Here is a 17254-nt window from a genome sequence, read left to right as displayed (position 1 = left end):
ATACTAGTGACACAGCACACACTAGTGACACAGCAGCACACACTAGTGACACAGCAGCACACACTAGTGACACAGTTAGCAGCACACATGGGGTGAGGTGATGAGAACAAAGACGGCACGGCTCTTCCATGGTAAATGAAGAGCCCGTTGATGCCACGTGGGGACTGAGTGTGCATGCGTGCTTGCTTTACCAGTGGTTCTCAACCTTCCTAAAGCCGCGACCCTTTCATACAGTTCCTCATGTTGTGGTGACCCCCAATTCCATTGTTACAAATGGAACATAATTAAAGCATAGTGATTCATCACAAAACAATATGTAATTATGTATGTGTTTTCTTATGGTCTTAGGCGACCCCTGTGAAAGGATCGTTCGACCCCCAAAGGGGTCGCGACCCACAGGGTGAGAACTGCTGCTTTAGACAGACCAATTCGTTATGCTTTCTCTTATCTCCCAGGTTCAAAATCTCCAGCTTGGAAGTTGGGCTTTGGAGGAGGTCCCCTCTTTATTCTAAAGTTTCTAAGAACCTTCTGTTTCTGTTTCTAGTTCCGTATGGCATGCACGCTGGGTATTTAGTAGGGGAACCATAGGTGGTGGCACCAGAAGTGTTGCCGACAACGGGGGATCATGAGACTGCCTCTAATATTGCAGACTTAGTGGTGACTCAGCTATAATGAAAGGTAGCCGCGGCCTATGGCTTCCTTTTGCATTTCCCGCCTTCTCTTGGCACATTGCTCTTTGCTCTCACATCACTAGCTAATGTTGCCCTATGGGAACCATTGCCCGTAACTTAACCGATATGCTTTTATAGGTGACTGCCAGGAATATCGCATCACACATTCTGCGTTGTCCTTTGAAAAAACAACTTCACGCTGCTGTTGTCAAAAATATCTGTTTGTGGTGTTTGTACTGGATAATAATCGGTTAAAACCACCCAAATGATTTTGATTCCCTCCCTTTTCTTGAATTGTGATTTCTGCATTATAACAATAGGCAGTGATCTTCTCAAAGCCTTGACTCAGGCTTTTAAAATAATCAATTTCTTATGTTTCTGGTAAGACTGTGCATATATCACCATATATCTAGTGAGCTGAATTTTTCCATGTTTAGCACAGGCATTTTGGAATCTGGTAGACATGGTCTGTCAATGTGAAAAGTATGTGGAGTGTTGGGTTTAAACTTTCCACGTTTTGGTTTCATGCTCTTTACATTACCACTTAACAATCAATCTTGTCTTCTTTTATCTTGGCCCTCTTCTTGCCTTTTCTACTCTTAATCAATTTACACTTATGCTGATAATAAATACTGTTGCTTCCATTCCAAACTACATCTTTAAGGACACAACTGGAGATCTGTGTTATTGATACACTTGGGTGCACTTAGGAAAGAGCAGCATCTCAGAAACGGCTGATAAGTAAGCGGTAAAATTTGGATTCCCGTTTGGGTTCTTTAAATGTAACATAAAGGTATTTTCAGATCCTTTCCTGGCCTTTGGGTCTGCAGATCTCGGGCTTCTGAGCAGCACATTTGGAGCCTTTGATCAGGCGAGGGAGCCTGGCCAGCCTGGCAGCACTGTGCCTCTTCAAAGTCTTCCATACCATTCTCTCCCTCAGATTGACGCACACTGCCTGCCCACTTGGCTGGGTTTCTAAAATTTTTATGTCAGTTCCTTTGGAAACCCGTTCTCTGCATCATCATCTTTCCCCGATTAAGGAAAGATCATGCAGCTACGTTTTGTTTTTCAGCACCACATTGCCAGTTCCTTGATGAAAAACAGATTCTTTCACGGCCATTGGGTTTCCTTGCCTCCTCTCCTGCTTGGAGAGCTCAGAGTCTCGGGTTGTTTCGTAGAGCAGAGCGTGTCTCTGGACCGTCGCTCTGGGATTCTTGGAGAGCCTCGTTTCCACGCTCCCGGAAACGGGCCCCACACTGCTGGCTTTCTTGACGGAGAGCAGTCTCCTACTCCAGATGTACTCATCAATAGACCATGTTGCCAAGTTTCCTGCCTCAGATTTCTCTGACGGCATCAGAACCCCAAATTTTAAACTGTGTAGTATTGATTGGCTGAGGACACTGGCTGCTGATTCTTTCCAAACACTTGATATTTCATTTTTAAATGTTTCAGTTTGAAAAATGAAGTCTTTTGCTTTGGGGCTTATCATATTAATTTCCAAAGTAAAAAAACATCCGGATATTTCTCAGCTCAAACATCTCCTCTTACTTAGGGGTGTGGAGTTCTGGGATCTTATTCCTTTCCCAAAGTCACAACATTTTAGTGTTAGTACATATTTGTGATTTTAGAGACACTATTGTAAGGGCAGCTCCCATTTTTGCCTAGCAAATAAGGCCATAACTCATTTAGGGGAGTCGAGTAGATTTCCCCCCTTTTTCATCTTGGTCCTAGTACCCTTATTGGCACCTGAACTTTTTCTAATTTTTTCAAGGTCAAGAAGCAAAGAGAGAGAGAGGAATCTGGCTTTTAAAGCCATATGAGCAGAAACAAATCTCAATCTGGAATTCATTTTACTCTTGAGGGTTTGGGCTGTCGACGCCACTTCCCTGTGAATGTGATCTTGGGAGCATTTATGAGGAGAACGGGCTTTTCCTGGCCCCATGAAACAGATGTTTACTCACCATTTGTCTCTGCTGCTTGCCCAGGGGCCACTAAGTCCAGCCTGCTGTCAGCACCCAGCATCGTCAGCATGTTCGTGCCGGCACCCGAGGAATTCACAGACGAGCAGCCGACGGTGATGACTGACAAGTAAGTGCACACAGTGACTTCCTTCGCGGTGTTTGCAGAATTTGAGAGTTTGCTCCCTGTGATTATGAGAAAGCATCAGAGGAGGCGTCCTATAATTTGTTCTTCAAGTGACTGTAGCCATAAGTGTTGGGATGCATTTATTATTCTAGAAACACGGCAGCAAATGACTCCACTTATGCAGAGTCATTTTAAAAAACTTGGACGAATGCAGATAATATCCACTTACCAATGATTCCAACAATAATTTCACACAAATAAAACCCCTCAACCAGAAGCTTCAAATTGCTAGTATGGGATAAGTTGGAGACTTGATCCTTATTCCCATTCTACCAGCAGGATCTGTTCTCTGAATCTCAAACTGGTTATGTCCTGGTTTGTCAGCCTTCAATATCCCCAGATTTCTTATAGGATAAATTCCAAATGCCTTCACTTACAAAAGGCCCATTTGATTGTGAAGGTATGGCCTTGCCACTCCTCGCCGGGAACTCTTTGTCAAGCCCCCTCATCATCTCCAGAGCATGCCTGGTGTGTGCTCTCCTCTGTGATTTCATTGGTGCCCTTCTCTTTGTATTATCTCTGCCTGGTGAACTCCTATTCATGCTTCAAAACCTAGTTTAAGGCGGATTCCCTGATTCCATAAGGCAGAATAAGTCATGCCATTCTCCAAGTTTCCATAGTATTTGATGCATCTATCTATTTTACCACTTATCACAGGGTATTTTAATTGTTTAGTCATTAGCACATACATGTTTTATCATATATTGTGAGTTCCCTAGGATCTGGGACACTTTCTTTTTGTGTGTATTAATCCTCACCAGAGGACATTTTTCCCTATTGGTTTTTAGAGAGAGTGGAAAGGAGGGAGTGAGAGGGAGAGGGAGAAAGAAGGAGAAAAAGAAACACTGATGTGAGAGAGACACATCCTTTGGTTGCCTCTGACATGTACCTGCAACCCAGGTACATGCCCTTGACTGGGAATCGAACCTGAGACCCTTTGGTTTACGGGCTGATGCTCTAACCACTGAACAACACTGGCCAATGCGGGACTGGGTCACTACCTTCTATTTTATTTGCTAAGTTCTCTACACATTGCCTGGCACATAAATGCTTATTCAGTGCCTATGATAAAGAATAAGGCTTACAGGGTTTTAGGTTTGGAGAGATCTCATTGGAACAAGGAGACTGCCTGGTAAAAGTGACCCAAGTAACAAATGGGGTAGGCTTGTGACAGAGGGAGAGGAGGGAGGGGTGGAAGGGGCTGGTGAAAAGATCCAAGTAGCTGGCCCCAGCTGACGGGCATCACTGAAGAGGAATGGCGCCTGTGTGGAACAGCTCCTAGGCGTGTCCACATGTGGGCAGCTCGCTGCTTGTGGAGGACTCCTCCTGGCTTCTGCTTTGGTGTAGTTTCCCCTTGTGTGCTATCCTCCAAGTCCAGTCTCCCCTAGTTGCCTTCCTGCTTGCCTGTGTCTCCATTCCATTTATCCTTTTGGCTACAAATGTGAATCCTATCTCTTTAAAAAGTCAATTTTTAGGAAATATTTCTATTCTATTCTATTCTATTCTATTCTATTCTATTCTATTCTATTCTATTCTATTCTATTCTATTCCTATTCTATTCTTTAGAAAGTTTTGGGATGGAAGGGTCACGGTAGCGATCATAGCTCAGGTTCCCTTGCTCTTCCCTGTAGGCTTTCCCTTCACATTATAGAGCTCCCAGCTGTGGCTGGAAATAAGAGCGTTGGCTTTGTTGAGATGAATTAAATTGAGCCTGCATTAGATAAGGCGAGCAATAAGTCGCAAGTCAGTTAAGAGCAAGTACCATTGTGTTTCTCTCTCTCTTTTTCCCCCTTTTTTGCTCAATCCCTCCCCCTGTGCCATTGTGTTTTTACATATTACACTCTGTAGGCGTGGTGACTTCATAAAACTGACCTGAGAGGTAGAAGAGCCTGCTCTCCAGGCTCCCCAGGCTTTCTAGAGTATTCTATTGACCTCAAAATAGGACATTTTTAAATTTAAAAGCTTAGGAAAGCTTCCATTTGTGTCTAGGCGTTTTTCGTTTCAGCAAATGAAAAATATCTAGTTTCTGACTCTCCCTAGCAGTACCTTCACATGCATGAAATCCCTCAGCTAGAAGCTGTAGACTTAGTCCAATAGGCGCTCGTTGTAGGAGTCAGTTCATGTGTAGGCCAGATGTTTGTGAGCTGAAAGGATGTTTCGGTGGTCAAAGCAACCCCCCTGGTCTCTGCCATGCGTGCCATCTGCTTCTGTGTCTATGGTGAGGGTGGCATGGGGTCTCCTATTTATTGTTAGAGTGAGACCCTGACCTCCTTTGGGGGACTTTCACCAGAAAGGGCTGTATGGGATTTGTTCTCTGCAGAAACCACTGTTGGCTTTCATGGAAGGCACTTCTCTGTTTCATGCAGATGCCATGACTGTGGGGCCATCCTTGAGGAATACGACGAGGAGACGCTCGGGCTGGCCATCGTGGTCCTCTCCACGTTCATTCACCTGAGCCCGGACCTGGCGGCCCCGCTGCTGCTGGACATCATGCAGTCCGTGGGGAGGTGAGCGCGGCCTCTGTGGTGCTTGGTGGGAAGGAGCCTCGTTCAATTCATATGTTGAGGTAGAAGCTGCCAGTTCAGAAGTGAAACATTTAGTAATCTTATCGATGCTTGGTATTGGGATCCACTCAGACCAATTAAAAAAACAACGGAATGAACCAGACTTTTGGTGAATTTCCCAGCTGTGTAGGGTCAGGAGTCCCAATGCCAGAGTGAAGCCAGAGGAAAACACACCAAGAAAAGTGTTGCTTGTTGTCTGTTACTCTGTGAGCTACTGGAGGTAACTGCTCAGAACTGTGTGAGTTCTGAGTAACCGCTTGTTAGGTTTGAGCTGTTATTCTTGTTCATCTCCCTTTGCCGGTTTTAAGAGGGTTCTCTGGGCATTTTGTAATGTTGGGGTGGCTCACTTAATTATGCAGTTGGGGCGCTGGCGGGGGGGGGGGGGGCAGAGCCGAGGGGAGCGTGGCAGTGTCTCAGTTCTGACTCCGAACAAGGAAGGATTCACACACCTTGGGGGCAGGGCCTTCCTCCGGCCCGACCGAGGGAAGGTTGGAGTGAGCTGCTTTGAAAAGTTTCATGTTCAGAAGCTTCCATTTAGTAGGTAGGACCTGGGAAGAAAAGTGAAGTATTTTATGAACATAAGGGAGGTTCAATTCCAGTAACGAATTGTAGCTCTAGCACGAACGACTTATAGAGGATGGACTGAAATTCCACTGGAATGTATTCCGTTTCCAGTCTGCGTGGGCACGAAGCTGGGCGCTGTAGGCTGTGGGCATGAGACCGAGCTGTTGCTCTCAAGTGCTTTGTGGCTTAGTTGTCGAAGAGGACGGCGATGTGTGGACCAGCTGGGTAGCCAGACAAGATAGGACATGACTAAGAGCTGTAATGAGGGGTATGTGCGGTAAGTGCTATAGAAGTTTAGGGTAGAAGTGATTTCTTAGGGAAGTTCTCTGTGGAGGAGGTAGGGGAAACACTGGATTCTGCGAATTCCTGGTATTACAGGGAGGGAAAGAGCATGCATCTTAATGGAGCTTAAATTTAATTTTTTTAATGAAGAAATTATGATTTCAAGTTAAAAACAAACAGGAAAGCATGAAAAACCCCTTGGCCCTAAAAATGTATGACTACTTTATCTCCCTTCCCCCAGTTTCTCTGTGGTATCCTTAGGAGTATGTACAAGTCAGAGATGGTATAACTATTCTACCTTTCACACTTACAAATAGCCAATATGGAAAGCAAGCCATGAGCATGGGAGGTGGGGAGATAAGAAAAAATGAATTATTTCATTTAAACCCTTGATTTTAACCTCATTATAATAATCATGGAGTAAATTTTATACCAACTATCAACAGTACTGTGGAATGAGAGTTTTTATTAATGCCAGGTCACAATTTCTACTCGAATACTTTGCCGTGTTACAACAGGTAGGATTATTGCTCTGGTCTGGTCTGTTACCATCTCCTTGGAGTAGCTGATCTAAGTAGTAATTGATATAGAGGGGTTTTATTTTTTGATTTGACATTAAGAGAGACTAAACCCTGTTCAAGCATGGCCAACTGTTAAGATGGAAACACAAGCTTTAAAGAAAAGTAAAGGAAAAACAGCAGACACATTTAGATATATTTAGGTATACACACACACACACACACACATATACACATATATACATACACACACATGCATACAAAGGGTTTTAAGTAGGCTTAAATCTCTACCTCTTTTGGGGAGACTGGGAGAGAGCATTTAAATCAGGGGTGGGGAACCTTTTTCTGCCGGGGCCATTTGGATATTTACAACACCATTCACAGGCCATACAGAATTATCACCTTAGAAATGATGTTGCTGTGAAACAAGCTCCTCGATTTGTGGATCCCGAGTCCTGCCTGCTGTCGCCGTGGCAGGGCCGGACCGAATGGCACGGCCCATGGGCTGGATGTTCTCTACCCCTGATTTAAAGCAAGTTTCCAGAATTCTTAACCTCAACTGATTCAGCAAACCTGCCGATAAAACAGATTCAGCAGTCACCTGATTCCGGGCTTCCTTGAGTGCCTCTCTTCCACAGGAGGTCATGTGCATGCACGAACAGTGGTTTATTTATTCTAGTCCCACAGGAACTATTTCCAGGGTGTTCTACGAGTATGTGAGTTCAGCACAACCCTTTCATGCCAGGAGCCGGTCCATCCTTGCTGTTTCAAGGGACCTGGCATATATGGCATACGGTTCTTAATATGTTTGCTCACCTTCTTGGCGCTGTGTTTTAACCAAAGTCACCTCTCCGAGAAAGGTTGAATCCCCAGGTAGGGATTTTCCCCTGAAGTTAGGGAGGGAATAAAACCCCTCAACTAAGTGCCAGGCGGGTAATTAATCACTTTAACTACGAACAATCAAGCTTAAGCTACATAATCTTTACTCCCTGGAATGGAGATAAGAAACGCCCTAACCTTTGTAATAGAGATTGATAGGATTGAATCAACTGGTATAAATACAGTTGTAACAAGACAGAAACACACAGAACTCAGAACACAGAACTTAGCAGTCAGAGCTCAGAAGACAGAACCTACACAGAACCTACAGACAGAAGAACTTCACTGGAGAGAACATGGCAAAAGATCCTGGACTGAACCTGACTACAGAAATTGGCAAGAGAACCTGACTAGAACCTGGTGACTGAACCTGGCTGGAGAACCGGGACAGAACCTGGCTGGAAATCCTAACCTGAACTTCGCTGGAGATCCTAAGCAGAACCTCTCTGGAGATTGAGACCAGAACTTGGCTGGAGATCCGGGCTAGAGATCCTGGCTAGGTTGCTGATCAACTGAACGCTGTCTCCGAGTCTTTCCCTCTTCGCCGACTCCGTCCACACCTTTGGGGACCCCTGGACCTGCTGGGGTTGGACCCCGGCATATGGCGCCCGAACAGGGACCCCTAGGTATGCGCCCTGCACTCGGGACGGATCGGACTCCACCGTAGGAAGAGGGTGGATAGTCTTCGCCGACTCCGTCCACACCTTTGGGAACCCCTGGAACAGGATTCCCCTAGGTAAGCCCCCCTCCCCCATTGAGAACCCCCACACTCGGGACGGATCAGACTCCACCGTAGGAAGAGGGTGGATAGTCTTCGCCGACTCCGTCCACACCTTTGGGAATCCCTGGAACAGGATTCCCTTAGGTAAGCCCCCCCCCCCCTGAAAACCCCCACACTCGGGACGGATAGGACTCCACCAGGGTGCTACAGACCCCCCTATAGAGGATAAATAGGGTAAGAAGGTGGATAGTACAGAACTTAGATTGAGAAGATGTGCCATACTGAGTCCAAAGAAAGAAGACTCTGTATTGATCTTTAGATTAAGAAGATGTGCCATACTGAGTCTAAAGAAAAAAGACTCCGTATTGATCTTTTAACATATATGCTTGTTAGCAGAGGAATTAAGGTTACTCCCAGTCAGACAGAACATTTTATACAAGAAATACGTCCATGCTTTTCTGAGGAAGGAAAGGTGCCGGAAAGGTAAATGTAGAGGCATGGGAGAAGGTAGGCCCAAGGAGCCTTATCCTTAACCCCACTGCAGCCTTTCCACCCCGGGAAAGTGCAGGATTGGCAAGCTCTCCCTGGGGTGATAGATCAGGACTCAGGTATTAGCAGAAAGCGCCAATCCTACTCTTAAAATGGATACAAGAGAGCGTTTCAGGTTTTTCTTTTTAATGCTTGCTTTTAAAAAATAAAAAAGGGGGAATTTGCCAGGAGCCGGTCCATCCTTGCTGTTTCAAGGGACCTGGCATATATGGCATACGGTTCTTAATATGTTTGCTCACCTTCTTGGCGCTGTGTTTTAACCAAAGTCACCTCTCCGAGAAAGGTTGAATCCCCAGGTAGGGATTTTCCCCTGAAGTTAGGGAGGGAATAAAACCCCTCAACTAAGTGCCAGGCGGGTAATTAATCCCTTTAACTACGAACAATCAAGCTTAAGCTACATAATCTTTACTCCCTGGAATGGAGATAAGAAACGCCCCAACCTCTGTAATAGAAATTGACAGGATTAGAATCAACTGGTATAAATACAGATGCAACAAGACAAAAACAGACAGAACTCAGAATCTAGAGACAGCAAGAGACAGAACTCAGAACTCAGAACACAGAATCAAGAACACAGGGGCTTGGAAGACTACAGAAATTGGCAAGAGAACCGGACTGAACCTGGCTGGAGAACCTACAGAACCTGGCAATAGAACCAGGCAAGAGAACCCAACCATGCTGATCAACTGAACGCTGCCTCCGTGTCCTTCCTTCTTCGCCGACTCCGTCCACACCTTTGGGGACCCCTGGACCCGCTGGGGCTGGACCCCGGCATATGGCGCCCGAACAGGGACAGAACTCAGAACACAGAACTTAGCAGTCAGAGCTCAGAAGACAGAACCTACACAGAACCTACAGACAGAAGAACTTCACTGGAGAGAACATGGCAAAAGATCCTGGACTGAACCTGACTACAGAAATTGGCAAGAGAACCTGACTAGAACCTGGTGACTGAACCTGGCTGGAGAACCGGGACAGAACCTGGCTGGAAATCCTAACCTGAACTTCGCTGGAGATCCTAAGCAGAACCTCTCTGGAGATTGAGACCAGAACTTGGCTGGAGATCCGGGCTAGAGATCCTGGCTAGGTTGCTGATCAACTGAACGCTGTCTCCGAGTCTTTCCCTCTTCGCCGACTCCGTTCACACCTTTGGGGACCCCTGGACCTGCTGGGGTTGGACCCCGGCACTTTCATTTATCACCCGAGCCTTTCCCAATGAGTTTGTATTTTGCTCCCTATTTACATCCCTCTTAAAATTTACCCACCCTGTCCTGGCCGATGTGGCTCAGTTGGTTGGAGCATCGTCCTGTACATCAAAAGGCGGTGGGTTTGTTCCTGGTCAGGGCTACAGACCCAGGTTGCGGGTTTGATCCCTGGTCGTGTGTGTATGGAGACAACCAATCGATGCTTCTCTTTCACTCTCCCTAAAATCAATAAAACATATCCTCAGGTGAGGATTTTAAAAAAAAGTAAAAAATAAAATAAAAAATTACCCACCCCTTTTTCTAGGTATAGCCTTCAAGGTCACATTTACTGCATCATTAATTACTTTGATTTCACTTGCCGATATTTATCTTTTCCCTGTAGTATCATTAGCATGAGAATGCCCATGACCAAAGCAACTGGGAATAGTGTCTGGTGTTAGAGGTTGCTGGACCCTCTATTTCTCTCCAGATGTGTTCTTGGCTCAGATCAGTTCTTGTGGTCTTAAGCAAATAAATTTGTAGCATTTTCTTTATTTGTTTGTTTTGATTTATTTTTTATTGATTTCAGAGAGGAAGGGAAAGGGAGAGAGAGATAGAAACATCAATGAGAGAGAATTGTTGATCAGCTGTCTCCTGCACGCCCCCTACTGGGGATTGAGTCCACAACCTAGGCATGTGCCCTGACCAGGAATCGAACAATGACCTCCTGATTCATAGGTCAATGTTCAGCTACTGAGCCACACCAGCTAGGCTGTTTCTTTAATATCTTACTGATCATGGCATGTTTTTCTATACCTCCCAATTTAGTATATTCTCCTTCTGTACCTATAGATTGTTTCCACGTGTATAGAACCATATAGTTATACTTTTCAAAAACTTCATGTTATATAATGATTACTTATCCTAATACATTTTTCAGTTTGTCCTTTCAACTTAAGAAATAGCTGACAGATACCCCTGTTACTCATTTTACTATCTTAGAGAGGCGTTTACAATTTGCGATTTGTTTGTTAGGGTTCAGAGGTTGTATACGAAGAAATGCATTTTGAGTTAATATGGGGTGGGGTGGGCCAAACGCTATCCTCACACCTCTCTGGCCTGGCTATAGAGGCCATTTTGCAGATTGGCTGGGCGATATTAAACCAACTTAACTGTATGCGTTTCCGTGGGAATATCTGATTTGTTGCAGAAATCAGCTCTCAGAAACTAGGTTGAGTTGAACCCTGTAGCCTGACCACTGTGCGGGCCCTCTGTCCCTGGTCAAGGGAATTGTCAATGGCCTCACATGTCTCGCTGTCTAAACCAGAGCCACACGGTCCTACCGCAGTACTATGCACTTCATCATGAAGGCCTAAGATACTCATGGACTCTGTTTACTTACTTCCTAGATTGGCATCCAGCACTACTTTTTCTAATCAAGCAGAAAGGTAAGGTCCTAAAGTGAGCCCAAATCTCACTTTCTTTTTGTCTTTTGTGCTTGTCCATCCTGTTTCTAAAACAGCAGAGTGTGTACCGTGGAAGGAATATTGTTAGTTCAGTTGCTGTTCCCCAGAGCATGTGTCCATTTTCTCTTCACACCTTCATTCATTCCTTCATGCGTTCACTCATTTTACTCAGTAAGTATTTTTGAGCCCACTCTGTACCAGGCATTGTGCTAGATGCTAGATTTCAACTCGGGCCAAAACGGACATGATCCTGACCTTGTAGGGCTCACAGACTGTCTTGGAGGCAAACATGAACAAAATATTTTCACGAGCTTATACTTGTAAACAGGACTGAGTGCTATGAACAAAAAGTGTAGTGAGACATGTGTAACATTCATTTATTCAACAAGCATTTATGGAGTGACGACTAGGAACTGAGGATATGGTAGTTAACAAAACAGCAAATCCTGGCTCTCATAGAGCTTATATTCTAGTCGGGGAGGCAGACAATAAGCAAATTAATGAGGAAACTGGTATGTAATTTAATATCAGTTAGTGCTAAATGCTATGAAAAATAATCAAGTAAGTCTAGGAGATGGAGAGCTACTGAGGGTAGTGTTTTAGATATAATAGTCAGGGCAGCCTCTGAGGAAGTGGCCTTTGAACAAAACCTGATAAAGGGGAGGTGCATACATGCAGCGAGTAATAGAAAGAATCTTCCAGGCAGAAGAAGCAGCAAAGACCGTAAGTCAGGAGAGGACCTGGTGTATTTGGGGAACAAGACTAATGTAGGCTGGAGCAGAATGAGCACGGAAGGAGGGGTAGGGGATGAGATGGCAGGGGTAATGGGAGGCCAGGCCAGGAAGAGCCCCGGAGGCCATTGTAAGAAGTCCGACTTTTACCGAGTGAAGCAGAGAGTGAGGAGCGATATGACTTGGCTTGCTTTATCACACATCCAACCATGTATCCAGTCATCATCCATTTTATTTTTGAATGCATTTTAAAGTAATTTTCAGACATCAGCATGCTCCCCCAGTATGCTAATTCTTCAGCAGTTATCATTAATAAAGTTTGATTTTTGTTTATGTTTTTTTCTAATGCAAAATTTACATACAAGAATGTGCACATAAGTATACATTAACTGAGTTTTGACAAATGCATACACCTGCATAACCCAAACCTCTGTCAAAGTAGAACATTACCATCACCCCCAGAGAGTTCCCTCATGCATCTTCCTAATCTCCACCCCCCGAGAGGCAAACACCACCATGAATTTTCCCACCATACAGCTTCATATAAATGGAATTACTCTTTTGTGTCTACTCCTTCTACTTAGCACAATGCTTTTGAGATTCATCTATGTTTTTACATGTATCAGTAGTTAGTTTCTTTTTCAGAGCTACTTCCTCTTTCTTCTGGTAACTCACCCCCTAATCACTCTGGGAATATCCTTCCTAATGCTTTAATCTGAGGGCCAGGGCCACATAATCACCGTGGCTCCCTCTTTGAATTGCAGAGATGGTACAGAGGGTACAGGGGGAAACCGCACACATCGAAGCCCTATCCATTGTACTAGTACCAACTCAGAGCCCCTCACCCCCCCCAAAACTTCCCAGCTTTCCCGCTAGGAATGAACACGCCCTTCCCTGTATTTTTTCTCAGAGAAGCTCTCTCTTGTAGCCAGTGACACTTTCTGGGAGGATCTTACTGATAATCCTCATCCTGCGTTCTAGTCCTGACCCTGCCAGTCTCTGGACTTGTGGTCTTTGAAGGTCACCTTTCATCTCTGGGTCTCAGAACCCTCATCTGTACATGGGGGTGCTGGAATTAGCCTGCGGCCAGCCTGGCACTTCCTGGTTCTCTTTCTAAAAACTTAGAGCAGGATTCTATGTGATTAGACTATTTCATCTCACGGATGAAAATGACAACAAGACATTCCATCTGTGGGTTGGTACGTGTAAATGCCTGAACTCTAAATAGTAAGAAAATAAATACCCAACCTCATTCGGTTTGTCCCACGATTCCTTGTCTTTCCTTTCCCTGCTCACCCCCAGCATGATGGTTCCGGGCAATGCAGCGGGCGTGGCCAAGCAGTTTCTGCGCTGCATCTTCCATCAGCTGGCCCCCAACGGCATCTTCCCGCAGCTGTTCCAGAGCACTATCAAAGGTAATTCACCCGTGGGGAGTGCAGGCTCCACTGACGTGGCTGGTCGCCGGAACCCGGAACCTTAGTAAATCTGACTGTTCACTTTCCAGATGGGACTTTTTTACGGACCTTAGCCACGTCTCTGATGGACTTCAATGAGCTGAGCTCTATTGCTGCTCTCAGTCAGCTCCTGGAGGTAGGTCTGCATTGATGACACGCTAAGCTCCCACTGAAATCCCTGCTGAGGAAGAAAGTCATTTAATTTAAAATGTAAACAATTTTCATTTAAAATTTAAAATAATTTAAAGTTTAAAAATTAATGTAAAAAGTGCCAATGCCTAGGCAAGTGTCAGTTAGACATTGCGGTTTTGAATGAATTTACTGTTTACCTAAAGCGTCTCGACACCCTCAATCAAAGGGTGGACCGTTGAGAACTCACCTCTGAGAACTTCCTACCTTTCTAAGGTGCGGTGGGTAGAGCAGTGTGCACTGTGTCATGAGACTTGGATTCAAGTGTCAGTTTCACTTACTCCATGCATCACGAGATTCGGATTCAAGTCCTGCTTATCTGATGTATCACCGTCATGAGACTTGAAGTCAATTCTCAGCTCCACTCAGTCGTTGCATTGCGAGACTTGGCTTCATGTCTCAGGTCCTCTGCTTCTGAGCTTTCTCAATTAGCTTGGAGTGTTGGCAGGTTGCCATAGGGACTTTGCTGCTGGTCATTACTCTTAGTCTCTGGCCAATAGAGTTTCCCGCAAGCATCATTCATTGTATCTCTTTAGCACCTAACCATGCCAATTGTAGATGTTTAAACGATGTTTTTCTTACTTACATTTCACCTTTTCACACTGAGTCAATGATCACAATTTTTCCTCCTTCATTTGTCCGACTGTGTTGATTTTCCTCTGTACTCCTGCCAATTGCAATGCTTATACAGTAGGCACACAACACAATTATAGCCTGAATATGTGATTTTTTAAATTGATCTTTACCAAGTAGCGACACAAATTCCCATGCTGTTTCAGCCGTTGATCGCCTATGCTTTTGTTTCTAGGGCCTAAATAACAAAAAGAATTTACCAGCAGGGGGTGCTATGATACACTGTTTGGAGAACATTGCTACCTTCATGGAAGCTTTGCCCATGGATTCTCCTAGTAGCCTCTGGACCACAATCAGCAGCCAGTTTCAGACATTCTTTGTCAAGCTGCCTGGTGTTTTGCCTCTGAAGGTAAGCTGAGCCCGGGATTTCATTTTAAACTACTTGTTTCTGTTTGCAGATCATCCATCTTGTTTCATGAAGGGCTGTCTGGAATTTCCGCTAGCCCTGGAGTGGAGAAGATTATTTAGGTTGTTCTCTCTGAATGACCGCTGTATGCAGTGAGCATTTTGACTTAGTGATTTCATGTTTCCAGTTTATAGAAAAAATTGTCAAGTGGATATTCAGTAAATACTTAGGTAAATGAATAAGTAGTTTTCTCTAAAAGGAGACCAGACATATGATGCAAAGCTTCGACTTTAGAGAATTATCTAAATGGAAGTGATTGCTATGTATTGGTGAATACTGTACTTGTAAGACCAAGATGATATTCTTTTTTTTTTTTTTTAAACTAAGATGATATTCTTGATGGCTTTACACCCTCCTCTCTCCAGCCCACCTTCCAAGAATACACACACAAGGGCCTCGCTGGAAATCTGATAGCCTAAGAAACAGTTTCAACATGAGCCCACTGAACGTGAAAACAGAATCCTATACTGTTGAAGCTGGAAGGGACCTATGAAAACCATCCTTTCCAATGCCCACCTTTCCCAGATGGGGACTGCATATTCAGAGAAGCAGTGGCAGCGTGAGGATTAGCGCTCCCTGATGCCCAGTCCAGGGTCCTTTCCACGAACAGACTTCTAGAGTCCTTCTAAAGCAGGGGTGACTCGAAGCATTCAGGGCTCTACAGGCACTTGAATCCATTGCTATGTCTATGAACCTCATTTGCTCTATGCAGATCACAGCTAGAAGTATTCAACTTGTTAATGAATCACTTGTTAATCTGACAGGTGAAGTTACGTGTTGGCAGCTCCTCTTCTAAATTGAGTATCACGTGTATGTAAAATGTTTCCTAAAGACCAGTCACCTCTGACAATACCTTTTTCCAAATTGGCAGGTTTGGAAAATGTGACCCCCCGCATAGGTTCTGTAAGGTTGATAATCCAGGGACCCTTAGGTTGGTGCTGCTTTCTTTGAGTTTGAAGTTACGTGAGAAGCAGGAATACTGAGATCTTTACTATCTCTCACATCTTTTGGTTCTTGTCTACCCACAAGTCTGGAGTAGCTGAATAAATCCAAGCAAAAGGATTAGTACTTTGAAACCATGTACGTATATAGGTACTGCACATGCACATGTAGGAAATCAAGTACACACGTTTTAAGTTGGCCACATGGAACCTCCCTAGGACCAGAGAGCCATCTGTTGCTTAAGAGGAGGGGTAGGGCTAGCCTGGTAAATTCAAATGCTGATAGGCTGATGCTATAGTCAAAATATTAAACTTGGTCCCTGGCCAGTATTCTCAGTGGTTAGAGCATTGGCCTGTAGACCGAAGGGTCTTAGGTTTGATTCCTGGTCAAGGGCATGTACCTGAGTTGCGGTTTCTCTCTCTCTCTCTCTCTTTCTCTCTCTCTCTCTCTCTCTCTCTCTTTCTCTCTCTCTTTCCCTCCCTCCCTCCCTCCTCTCCTCCCTCCCTTTCATTCTCTCTCTCTATAAAAAATCAATGGGAAAAATATTCTTGGGTGAAAATTAACAAAAAGAAAAAAAAAATTAAACTTGAACACTGACCAGGTGGACGTGTAGCCAGTTGCAAACAACTGGCAAGTCTAAATTGTGACCTTCAGCCCTGTCCGCAGGGACCACCCTGACTGCCCACAGGAGTGAAATGAGATAAGGAATAAGAAGAGTCCAGACCCTTGCAAGCTGGAGAGCACCAGTCCCTTCCTACAGGGTCAGCTGCTACTCCTCTCCAGCCAACTGTTCTGTGGGAATGCAGGCCTCATGCTGTTGATCTTCCCATGTTTTCCAAAATGTTATTTCCTGATTTTAAAAACGCTCTAGGGACCTGATGAGCAGCCAGTTTTCAGCCCCTGTTCCAAGTAATGTAAATGTCACATCCACTCCTATGGATATTGAGCAGATTAAATAGACCGACGTTTCCCTTGGGAAATACTTGCGAAATAACTTTCGGAACTTCAGGACATGTGTGAAAACTGCCCTGCTAGATCAGATCAGGGCCCTTTCTCTGATTATCTTCTGCTTTTGTTGTTGTTAATCCTGACTAGAGAATATTTTTTTCCGTTGATTTTTAGAGAGAGTGGAAGGGAGGGAGGGAGAGAAGGAGAGAAAGAGAAAGAGAGAGAGAAACATCGATATGAGAGAGACACACTGAATTTCCCCAGGGTTTTGTCGTGTCTTTTGGTAGCAGAGGAAGGGCAGATGAAACTGGCTTTTATTTGGATTAAAAAGTCTAATGGTTTTAAATCGATCTAAGTTTCTTTTCAACATGGCCTTTAACAAATTAGTGTAGATGTAGGCACATTTAA

At 44.6% G+C, this 17254-nt stretch overlaps 1 protein-coding gene across 4 annotated transcripts in view; it reads left to right on the top strand.

Annotated features, from left to right (window-relative positions):
- Positions 1–17254, top strand: part of UNC79 (unc-79 homolog, NALCN channel complex subunit) — a 226932-nt gene that overhangs the window by 167080 nt on the left and 42598 nt on the right. For all 4 annotated transcript variants that reach the window (XM_059687243.1, XM_059687253.1, XM_059687233.1 and 1 more), the window contains 6 exons: positions 2657–2759; positions 5183–5323; positions 11487–11525; positions 13577–13689; positions 13779–13864; positions 14726–14899. In XM_059687243.1, coding sequence (XP_059543226.1) covers positions 2657–2759; positions 5183–5323; positions 11487–11525; positions 13577–13689; positions 13779–13864; positions 14726–14899 — 656 coding nt within the window. The remainder of the gene's footprint in view (positions 1–2656; positions 2760–5182; positions 5324–11486; positions 11526–13576; positions 13690–13778; positions 13865–14725; positions 14900–17254) is intronic.

This window comes from Myotis daubentonii, chromosome 1, assembly GCF_963259705.1.
Source record: "Myotis daubentonii chromosome 1, mMyoDau2.1, whole genome shotgun sequence".
NCBI lineage: Eukaryota > Metazoa > Chordata > Mammalia > Chiroptera > Vespertilionidae > Myotis > Myotis daubentonii.
This window is presented reverse-complemented; position numbering and strand designations above follow the sequence as displayed.